The 12,393-nt window shown below is 33.7% G+C and overlaps 1 protein-coding gene and 1 pseudogene across 1 annotated transcript in view; one reads left to right on the top strand and one right to left on the bottom strand.

Moving 5' to 3' along the window:
- UNC13C (unc-13 homolog C) overlaps positions 1 to 12,393 on the top strand; it is a 350,422-nt gene that overhangs the window by 72,806 nt on the left and 265,223 nt on the right. Inside the window, exons 5-6 of the mRNA XM_025038961.1 lie at positions 10,067 to 10,294; positions 11,500 to 11,641. Of these exons, the coding sequence (XP_024894729.1) occupies positions 10,067 to 10,294; positions 11,500 to 11,641 (370 nt within the window). The remainder of the gene's footprint in view (positions 1 to 10,066; positions 10,295 to 11,499; positions 11,642 to 12,393) is intronic.
- Positions 11,225 to 11,343, bottom strand: LOC112469660 (annotated as a pseudogene).

Below are 12,393 nucleotides of genomic sequence, written 5' to 3'. Positions count from 1 at the left end.
ACTCAGCACTATTAGACTCCTCAGAGTGAGTACCTGGAGTGCAAATGCACTCGAGTGGAAAACTTTAAAGTGACTTCCAATCTATTATCTCACTTTTATCTCATAATAGCCCCATGTGGTAAGTGGGAATATGTAGAGTCTTGTTCCTCAAACATGGGCTAAGGCACACTTCTGTGATGACAGTAGCTTGAATTCTTTCCCAAGCCTGTTTGGTGCCTGCTTAAAGGAGCCATGTTCTTCTACAACCTCTGCACAGGCCTTGGACCTGGGATGTCTTGTGTTCGAATGTCAAAGACAAATTTAAGTTACTAGATATGTGACCTTGAACAATAATTTCAACTTCTCAGGGCTTTATTTTCCTCCACCAAATGAACAGGGATACTAAAATTTACCTCGGGGGATTATAGGGAATACTACATGAAATAGTCTCTGCTAAGAGTCTGGCACAGGTTGATGCTCAATAAATATCACTGGCCTCTTCATACTTTCACACTTTTGAATAGGTACATGTCACATTGACCTTTATGACAAGTTATCTTAAATTTTCTACTTCCAAAAAAATTCTTTTTACTAATATTTTAGATAAGGTCCAGAAATGCCAAAACATCACACTTATAGTACATATTACTGATTTTTACTGACACATTTATTTCAGCATGTCTGCTGACTTTAAATAATTAAAAAAATTGTCAAAAATATATTTAAACTTGAATTTTCAGTTGCAAATAATATTTTTTTTGTATCTAAACATTGCCCCTTCTGTTTATTGTTTATATGAATGCAGTCATTGTAAGGTGCATGAGTTGCTTGAAATTGAGAAAGGACAGAAGAAAATGTCAAAATAAAGATTAAATCAGAAATGCTGTCACAGCTGGCTATTGTAGTAACAGTGACACACATTCTACAGTTTTCTCTACCTGATTATTATTCTTCCTACACAGTCAGATTAGATTTAGGCTATTAATCATAATAAATACATTTTTTTTTTAGTAACAGAAGTAGTATGTGTTTGAAAAATTAAAAGTATATTTAGGAATAACTGTTAAAAAGGAAGAGGAGTTGAATCAATATTACTCAGCCAATTTACTTGCAAAGTCTCTTAATCCAATTAAAATTCAGTCCACTTGTTTTAAAAACCTGAATTGTAAAATAGACATCTTAAGAAATAAGCATATTAAATCAGTGATGTTTGAGGAAACAGGAAAAATATTGCCATCTAGAGACAAATGGCTTGAATTCCTTAAAAAATATATATTATGGAGGTCTTATATATTTGATGGAGGCCATACCTAAGAAATGAGCTCATTCTTCTTCAGTCTATTAGAGAAGAGAGATGCCACCCATTCATTAAACTTTAGAAACATTTTTGTAATCTAATTTTATTTCTTAAGAAAGCATGTATTCTTGGATATTGGTCAATAAATTAGGCAAATTTTTCATTGTGGTTATTCATCAAAATGCACATGTAAACTGGAAGAATCAAAAATAGTGCAGAAAAATGAGAATGGGTATATATGCCCCAGGAAGGAGGTATTTTCTTTAACAACACCTCCTTACTTTTTCACTAAAACTCATACTCTCATACTGAACAAAAAGAGGTTTGCAAGGATATGAATTCAATTTCACCACTTTCCACAATAACTATCAATAAAATTCGAAATTATCCCTACAGAATCTGTGTTATTCCCTTAACAAATTTCTCTCGTTCATTGCTTTAAGCCAGAAATTTGCAGTGGTAGCACCTAGTGTGAGATAGTTCCATGTATGCCAACATTGCAAGCAAAGGAAAGAGTAAAAGATTAAGAAAAATCAGTAGGACTGTATAGCTAATGCAGCTTCCTGTAAACTTAAGGACGTTCCCTGATTCTCCTCTCAAAATGGTCTTTCAATCTCTGTTTGAACACCTCAGAGAAAATTTAACGCCTTGGTAGACAGCTAAATTTATCATTGGAAAATTCTAGCTTGTAAATTAAAATTTGAACTAAGTTCTGCCTCCTGTAACTTCTGTTCTTTAATCCAAATCTTACCTCTGGATAAAATATGTAATAAATTGACTTCCATTGCATATGACAGTGTTTCAAACACTTGAAAATAAAAGTTTTCTTTAGGTTTCTAGGACCCTTATTATTTTGCTAATCCTTTCCTGCAGTCTGTCAACTTACATACATATTCTCGCCACCCCCATCTCTCAAGCAAAAGAAAAAATGTATATACTCTATACATGGCCTGACCAGTGAGGCATACAAAAGAGCGTATTTAAAGTTAACTTTAAATTGACTTGACTTTGGTATTTCATTCCCATCAAATCTTGGGTCTGTGACTTATCCATTCAGTCAGGTGGAGTTAAACCAGGTGATTTAAAAATCCCACTCACTGCTTTGGTACTTCTTTGAAGGTTCAGAGACTCATGGAAACATCAAATAAGTTCCCCAAACAGCCTCATCTCTGCTGCTCTTTAGTGGATTTTACTTGATGGTGGTTCCTATGTTTTACCATCTTCCTGGCCCAGGGCTAACAGAGGAAACAGAGGGAAACAGAAAAATCAGTCCTTAAGAGAACTGACTTTTCCTTACCCTCTCAGTTCCAGGCCAGTGACAGTAGCCAGATTCTGCCCACTTTTCTTTAATTAACTCATTTGTGTTCTATCTAAAAAAAAAAAAAAAAAAATTTAAAAAGCGTTTAGTGGTAGAAGCATTGAATAGTGGCTAATGGGGAAGTTTGTGACCCTGAATAATATTAATATAACCTGTAAGGAACTTGTCATAACAGTTATGGTAGCCGTTTTAAACTAGGGGAAAAAAAGTGTATGTTGGCTAGGATGAGGATGTGTACAGAGCAAGACATGTAGAAGAGAGATCATGAGTAAAATATTTTTCTTGATTATCTTTTTAAAATAGAAAAGAGACAACTTCAAAATTGAAAAAAATAGGGAAATAACATAGTACCTAACCTAATTTGACTGTACTTCCTTACATATTTCCAAAGAAGGATTTCCAGAGTCCTACTGAATAAACATTCTGCCTAATTTTAATTCCTAACTGGAAACTTCAAGTACCTGTATAAGGACAGAAAGTATTTCACTGAAAGTTCAGAAAAGCAGCATCTTGTGAGTTGTGTTCTTTTGTTGTGTTCCCCACTGACGTTATGTGAAGCTTATGTGTCCTAATCATTAGCTATTGCAAATTCATAACATTAGGAAATCTGGCTACTGTACTCCTGTCAGCAAACTAGATTTTGATTCTCTTTCTTTGTATTTGTGTTACCACATATGCAACCATGATATCTTAACACAGTCAGTTATTTGCATATATTGAGCAGCTTCTGTGGGTAGGAGCTTTATTCTGGGCTCTTAGAGCTTAAAAGAAACTAATTGCTGTTGTTCCTCAACTCAAATTATGTTTTCTAAAACTCAGCTCAGGCGAATAGATGTGGACACATATCTTGGAAACTTTTGACATTCTATTCTTTCGACAGCAATTATACAAAATATGCTTATGTGATGAATACTCAAAGCTTAGAAGTAGATAAGCTTAGAAGTAGGATTCTGTGTATCTACTGCTATAGAGTGAAGACCATATTCTTTATGTTCCCAGAACTTAGCACAAATTTAAGCACAGTTAGCTGCTCAATAAATGTTGGTTAAGCAACAAATGAGGGCATAAGAATAATATTAGAAATAGCATGTAATGGTTTAAAGATCACTTTTATCTAACCATAGATTTTTAAAGGAACCTTTGAGATAAGTGGATTTGAGAACTCAATCTAATGATTTTACTGAGTTTAGACAATGTACTATCATGTCAAAAAAGTATCAAGTGGATATTATAGGTAGAATTAGAAGCCAGGTCTGTGAACTCCCAGCCTAGCGTTCTCTCCTAATTTATAAAGAAATATACGAAGTTGACCCTAAGAGAAGAGATGGCAAGTTTAAAAATTTTCTTTGTAGTGCTTCTTCACTTTCACATGTAGTACCCCTGTCTTTAAGACAACCTGTGCTGCCCAGACCTTGGCTTCACAGAGCTTCTCATCATGGTGACTCCTCAAGGCCTGTCCTCTATGGCAACTCACTAAGCTTGGGGAATGTATACCCCTCCCTATAGAACATACATATTGCATTGACTTTTCAACAAGACTGGAAAAGTAATGATCTAATAAGTTAATTTGGGTAAAAATGGAATCAGTGGTTATGTTACTTTAATACAATGGTCATTTCTTGAACCAAAAGGAATAAACTAATAATGGAGCATTTTCAGGTGCTGGGGTAGGCTGCCATTGGGGCATGAAAAGGGTGCTATAGAGGTATTCAACAGAAGCAGTGGATATCAGTATATATATTTCATAGTCCTGACAGATTTGAGAAAGATCTACTTTCTCATCCTGCTGCTCCTGGAATTTTTCAGAACCTCTCTGAGCATCATTTTCCACATGTGCGAAAAGAGTTTAATACCTGTTAATCCCTCTGGCTAAAGACCACTGGGAACATACCTATAGTTTTAAAAGTTCAGTGATTACCCATTACTGCAAGGGAGAATGCAAACCAGGATGAACCATAGGACAACTCAGTAAGAGAGTGTCAGAGAGAAGAGGTTTGCTCTGTATCGAGCGTTGTCTAGAAGTGAGAGCAACACTATGGTTCTGCATGTTGACAAATCTTGCCTACAAGGAGGGCAGACTAGAGTGAAGCATAACAGCTGTACTTAGGAAAGAAACGGTGGTCACTTAAGAGAGGGAATGTTTGGTATTTTGTGTTTTACACAGAATTATGAAATGACCTTGTCTTGTTCAGCGCTGTCACAGAGTGACCATGTGTGAGGTTGGTGTCCTGTGAGCTTGCTCGTGTCCAACAGGAGAACAACATGGCCTACCTGTGAGCACCCGGCCAGCATCCAATGACACTGTGAATTAGTGTCAACCAAGTTCCTGAATGTCAGAGGCTATTTAAGAAAAGAGAAATAGAAAGAAATTTGTGTTTAAATTTTTCTTTGTTTTATTATCTTTTTTGTTTTCTAAAAAAGATATGAGAAATCTATATAAGTAAGAGTGAGAACAAAAATATCTTTTCTCTTTCCATCTCTTCCTTACTTTTTCTTTTTCCTTACATAGTAAAAAAACATTTTGGAAATTGTATGTAATTTTTTTTATAATTAATTTGTTCCCTTAGTTAATATAGTTTTTGACTCTGAAATGATTGGGTAATCTCAAGAAAGCCAGTGTCTAAATAATGCTCCTAAGACGTAGTAGCTTTGACAGACAGTTGTGAAATACATTCCTGATTTTGTCGTTTAATATGCAAATGTTTCCAAACTTGTTCTGAAAGTTTACATTTACAAATAATAGGCCTGATGATTGCAGATGGTGGGAGTGGTGGAAATATAGGTGGAGGGGGAGGAAATATTGTTTTTGTTTTTGGATCCAAGTTCAGTGACAGTGAAGTCCCTATAGAAAGTGGCAGTTTCTTGAAAGAGGGCTACACACCCACCTCCCCCGACATCAGTGATGGAGCCACCTACGAGAGTGGGGGATAATGCTATGCTAAATCTGTGTTCTTCCAGTTATCTTTGTGTTAAACATCAGTCCCTTGTTGCTTGTGAGAAATCATGTGGAGTGTGTGGCTTTGATTTTACAAGAAAAAGGAGGCAGCCAACTTGAAAACTGGGGGAGATGCGAGTCTATTTCTTGAAAAGAGTGAAGGCATGTTAAAAGAGGAGGGTTAAGAAAATCTTGGATGTAAAGCAACCAAAGGAAAGGGTAGGAGATGCCAATGACATGCCACCTACATGGTTTTGTGGGAAAGAGAAAGAGAGAGGCACCCAGAGCAGGCCCACCTACATGATTTTACTGGGAAAGAAAAAAGCAATAAAGTTTTCATGTTAGAGACTGCTTGAGAGAGAAATGCCTCAATCAGACCCTCTTCCTGCTTTCCATGCATGTTAATCACCTACCTCCTTTGGATTCACCAGCCTCAAATGCAGGTAAGAATTTATTGATGCATAATAATAATTATTTTTCTATTTGTTGTGTTAATATTAATAAATATTAATATTATTTATAATATCAATAATATTTAATATTATAATAAATAATATTATTTCTTCAAGTTTCTTAGAACTCTATTTTCTTTGATCTTCAAGCACTTTACTGACTCCCAATTACCAAATAGTTGTAGAGCAGTTAGCACACAGTAGGTTTTGGGTGAGGCACTGTCCTTTTCAAGGAGTTCCTTCACAGTCACTTAATCATGAAGCTCCAAACCTTAAAATTTCTTGTTAATGTGAAATTCTTTAATAAATGCTTATATCTTCAACCTTTCTGACATTATGAAATTCTTATACTTGTTCAATTATTAGTTTTGAAACTATATTCATTATCTCATTTAATTCTTACAGTGACCCTGTTAAGGAAAGCACTACTATATTTCCTTTTGTTTTTTTTTTTTTTTTTAGGTGAAGAAACTAAGGCTTAAAAAGATAAAGTAACTAGCCCAATTTCAAATGGTTACTAAGTGGCAAATCTGGATTTATATTCAAGACTGTCTCCTTCTATGCCCAAAGCATTATGAACCACTATTTTCTTTTGCTTCATTTAAAAATGATTTTTTTGGATATATTTCTTCCATTTATATTTCGACTTGTGCCCTTGTTTTATGCTATTAAGTGCATGAGGTAGGCCAACCAAATCCTGCTTTCTAATGATTGGGCACACAGAGTTTGTTTCTGGAAAAATTCTAGATCTGAAGCCAAGGGCCAGGTGTATTTTATACCATAATAAGATGTATTCCATGGCACGTTTATCATTTAACGTTGAATTCTTGTTTCTTCTAGAATTATGGCCTTATGGTCAGAGTATGCAAGAAGTTCCTAACACATTAAATTCAGAGCCAAATTAAATACTCAAATATAGTAATCATTTTATTTTAGTTGCCTTCAGAAATATTTTGTCTACTCTGTTTATTGTGTGTATCTTATTTTCCAAACAGTATGCTAGATACTTGCAAAACACAGTTAATTAAAGTTGGCCTTACAGGCTAGCATATGTATGATATACATACATTCAGGTAGCTGTGTCAGTGGTTGATAAATATCCAAGAATTTTGCTAGGCAGTTGCTTGAAATCAGCATTAGCATATTTACACCATAGAAATCTGCTAATGCTACAAATCGGGTTTTGTTGTTGTCGTTGTTGTCGTTTTCTGTAGAGAAGAGGAGAAAATGTGACCACCGAGTTTAGAAAGCCTCTGTTTCTGTTAAGGAAGAGATAAGATCTTATGCTGAGAATGGAGGGTAGGGAGGGTAGGTGACTTGGAGAGAGTAGAAATGTTTTGGAATAGCCATTGAGAAAAAAGGAAAGAGAAGAGACTGAGATGAAGGGAGAATATTGTAGTAATTATACATATATAGATAATTGAAAGAAACACTGAAATTGTAAATCACCGTATAAAGGTGGTAAAATTGTGAGTTTCACATGGCATTTATATATTTTGGATAATAAATAAAAATTAAAGAAAAAGGGTTCTGATTAATTGGCTGTCTCATTAAATTACGTAGACAAAAACCATGTGGGATAAGTTTGCCTCTTGCAGTTTTGTTGTGCATAATTGTATTGACTGATCTGTCCATTGAGTGTTTTTAAAAATAACAATGATGCATTTCATTTGTATAATGTATTATACTTTACAAAGTGCTTTCACTATACATTATCTCTTTTGATTTAATTTCTTTTCGATCTCTGACATATTTCTCTATTTCAATGAAGCTGCTAGAACTTCTATCAGACATGTTGAAGGAAGACTCATATAAATGCAAATATAAGTTTATCTCTAATAACTTTGAGATAAACAGAATAAGCCTGAAGAAAAATAATAAACCCAGAGTGCTGGAAACAATGATGAATTATAATTATTTAAGAGATAATTTTATTTCAAAACATAAAGTGAGATATGTGGGTTTGATACCCAATAGGGCAATGAAAAGTACTTGCAGATCAGTGACAAAAGTTAATTATGAATTTGTCTCTGTATCTCTGAACTAAACAAATCTAAGTTGAATTATTTTCTTCAGATCAAAAATGTAAAAGTAAACTTAAAAAGTTACATATCTTTTATAGAAATAACAGATAAAGGGCTTAAACATAAGTCTCCATTAATCTACTCCTTGAGATTGACAATATCAATTTATGGGTCTGTTTTCTGTACAAGTTAGAGATCTTTTACTCCAACATCAAGAGCATTAGTAAAATATTTCAAAGCAAATTGTCATGCTTTCCTAATTCTTTAAAAGAATATTTAATGAATATTCCAATACTTGCAGTAAAATCTGCCTATTGAATAGCTGCAACTAGTACTTAGTCTAGCTTAAGCTGATGTTGCCTTGTAAGAATTATGTACTGTGGAGTTAAGTCATTATTGATAAATTACAAACATGTTTAATTGCTTGAGTACATAATGTACAAATGTGTAGCTATTCCAGGGCATGTTTTAACAGATGACTAGAGCATTTAGAATGGCAAATTATCTTAAGTAGAATGCATTAATTTTTAGTATCATTTTTAAAAAATGTAATTTGTCCTCAAAGGTTTTTTTTAAAAAAAGATGAAAACAGGGAATCTGCTCTTTCTGCCATTAGAATATCCATCTCTTCCTGTAATTACACCTTGATTATTATAAATGTATTTTTTTCCACTTTAGGAAACAAATGTCATACTTTCAAATAAGATTTTCACTAAATTACTGCTGTCAAGTTGTATATGAATGTACAGAAAGGAAAGTTAATAGTTGACCTTCTGTCTTTTGTCTTAGCTTCTATATTTAAATTGGCTTAAGATTCACAGAATTAGATTCAAAGAACTTTACTGAGGCTGCCTATCCTTTATCATAGGAGTTGTATAAATAAATTATGTCATTTAATCTCTAAACATTTTATGAGATATAAGTATGCCTATTTTCAGAAATATAATATTTCAAAACAGCAAGACAAGTTGGGCAATAGTCATGTAGATGAATATTGAAACAGTAACTAGCTATGAATACAAGTTTTTATAATTCTTTTTGCTACATTCAGGTGCTTCTGTGCCAAAATTTGTTTGCTTTCAGCAGTGCTGATTTCTGTAAACACTAGTACATGGTCTTTTGCTTTCTCACTTCAGACTCACTAAGGAACCATGAAAGTTGTAATCATGGTTCACTATTGTGTAATATTGGGCAACCCGGAGGTCAGACAGGGCATCAAGAATGCCTTGCTGGTAGTTGGAGAAAGTGAAGGACCCAAGAATGGACTTTTGGAAATCTTTCACTGCCAGGAAGATTTATATTATAAACAAAAATCCCCAGAAAATTGAGACCAATCATAAAAAGCAATGTTCTAGAAATAGAAAAGGATTTTGAGTGGAAAGTGAGAATTCAGCCTCTTCAAAACTGGCTGTATTATAGAATGAGAGTTAAGTCTGTGGTCTATCAGATACTTGAGAGATCATCTAGCCTAGTGGCTTTCAAATGTTTTAAACAGCAGACTCACTTTTATTCCAAGTAAAATTTTTCTCTATATTTCAAAACATAACAAATTGTGGTATTTATTGTACCAAAAATTAATCATTTAATCATAAATCCATCAATAAATATAATTAGACACTTTGGTTGAACACACATATTTGAAATATTGATTTTCAAGTGACATTTGCCATATATATCCAAACTACTTCTCAAATTTAATTTGGTTATCCATAGAATAGTGTGGTACATAACACATTTGATTGTGTTCATTCTTTTTGTCGTGTTGAAATTTGTTTTTGAAAATTCAAACCAAATATTTGCATAATCCCTGGCTTAGTCCAGTAATATAAGTGAAAAAACTGGGGACCATTGAGGTTCAGTTATTTGCCAATAATACAAGGACTGGTTTTTCTGAATCTTAGCATAGTGACTTGTCCTCCTGATATTTTCCAAAAAGCCACTCTGACTCCTCAGAATGAAAGCATTCATTCATTCTCTTATTCCTGCTCTTTTCTCCCTCTCTTGAGTCACCAAAAAGTAACTGCACCTACATTTACACCATCACTGATTTTTCTATTATAGGAGCAGCAGAAAAGAGTTCTAAGCATGGTGCTGAAGACAAGACTCAGACCATTATTACAGCTATGAAAGAAAGAATGAAGATCAGGGAGAAAAACAGGCCAGAGGTGTTTGAAGTAATTCAAGAAATGTTTCAGATTTCTAAAGAAGATTTTGTACAGTACACAAAGGCAGCCAAACAGAGTGTACTAGACGGGACATCTAAGTGGTCAGCAAAAATAACCATTACAGGTAAAAATAAGTTGTCTTTTAAAGTTTTATCCCACATTGAGATTTTTATGTGCCTTAAAAATCACTGCTAAAAATAATTGTAGGTAAAATAAGTAGAATTTTCAGTTTTGTCAATATTGACAAAAAGTTGAGTTGGTGCTTTGAATTTATAAAATATATGCTAGATTACTGGAGCAATTTCTTACTCTCTTTGTATTGTTTTAATCAGATCTGTGCCTTGTTCTAATCATAAACTCTCCCAGAGGAGAAATTTTCTGTTTTACAATATAGTCATCAATATCCTGCAGTTTACAAGAGATTAGCTTTGTTGCTGCCTGACATTAATTTATAAGAGTAGCCAATAATCTCCTCAGTCAGTTTTTTTTTTTTAATACGAAAACAAATATTGTTTTACTTACTCCTAGATCAATATCCCTCTTTCATTTGATTTCTGAGTCAAGATAGTTGAGTTTGGTGATGTTTAGTAATTTGAACTTCTAAAGCCGCTTGCAATATTAATAGTAAGTGCCTATGTATCATGTGAAGGTTTACCAAGCCTCTAAATGTACTGATATTATATTTACAACGTAAAATAAAGATGCTTCTTTTACTGGGTTCAGTTGATCAGTACTGACAGCGAAATTATAAATAAATGTTAAATAACAGGTCTTTGAATTACATTGGGTAACTTTTTGCATATTGCATGTATATCCTTATTTCTCTATACATATATTTAGTAGTTTATATATGAGTATATAACTAATATGTATATGCATGTTTATATCTATGTAGCTATTCATAACAGGCAAAAGCGTATTAGTTAAAAGGAAGGTTTTAATGTTCAGTATATTAATTATTTTATTGAACATTTTTTTTTCAAGGCAACCCTTGGTTGACCTCACAGATTGCAAGGAATGTGTCATCTTACAATCCCATTTTTTTTATTTTTTACACCTATAGCACCTGGTCTTCCTAAGTGGTCTCCCATCCAAGTACTAACCAGGCCCGACCCTGCTTAGTTTCCAAGATCAGACAAGATTGGGCTTGTTCAGGGTGGCGTGGCCATAGACTGAACATTTTTTTAAAGTCATGTTGTTCATGAGAATGAAAGCAATGGGGATGCATCTGCAAAACCAGAGACAAAGTGGTAGAAAATGGTTTTTTTAAATTATCATTTTCTGTTTGAGGAAATCTTCATGTTAAAATGTTTGTTTATGTTATTTCAGTGGTTTCTGCCCAAGGCTTACAGGCAAAAGACAAAACAGGGTCGAGTGACCCATATGTTACAGTTCAAGTTGGAAAGAACAAAAGGAGAACTAAAACCATTTTTGGAAACTTGAATCCAGTATGGGATGAGAAGTTTTATTTGTAAGTACACAATGTGAAACTATTGCAAATATTAAAATATTTGAATATAAATTTCAGACAGACATGCAAAATATAAAGCAATGATTATCTCATTTTAATAGTATCTGCACAAATTACAAAAAATGAAACTAATGTTATAAACTCAGTATTCTCATAATACTTATTCAACTTTTGAAGCAAGTGAATACAAAGAATATTTAAAGAAAAAAAAAAAGGTGGCATGGTTTGGGTGACTTTACAGAAAAAAAAAAGATTACAACCCGGTCTGCAGCTTGCGTTAACCGAACATATTAGGACTTTAAAGGCTCGAATCAGCAATATCTTGACATCTGAGGACTAAAGACAATAGGAAGGCTTTGGGTATCACCTGGCCCATCATATCTACACCAGCCTATAATGATGAAATGGTTGATCTAACTTTATGACCTCTCATTTTCTACGAAATTACTTATTTTTAAACAACTTCTATTTTGCACCAAACAGCAAGAAATCTTTTTTTTCTTTTTTCTTTTTTTTTTTTTTTGCCAAGGGTTCTTTTTTGTCTATGACTCCTTGAAGAGATATAAAATGACTTCCAGTGATCGTTTGGTAGAAACAAAAATCCCTAACCATGAATTTAAAGGCAGTCCTTTTTCCTTTCTTTCCTTCTCTCTTTGCGATGGTTTAAACATAGATCTCATTAACATGCTAAGTAAGCAAACCAAACACATACAGCATGTTTGGGAGTGTGGGCAAAAGTGTGTAAAAAATAT

The sequence above is a fragment of the Pteropus alecto genome, unplaced genomic scaffold (genome assembly GCF_000325575.1).
Source record: "Pteropus alecto unplaced genomic scaffold, ASM32557v1 scaffold86, whole genome shotgun sequence".
In the NCBI taxonomy this organism is placed as follows: Eukaryota; Metazoa; Chordata; class Mammalia; order Chiroptera; family Pteropodidae; genus Pteropus; species Pteropus alecto.
The sequence above is the reverse complement of the archived record's forward strand: the minus strand, read 5'-3'. Positions and strand labels throughout refer to the sequence as shown.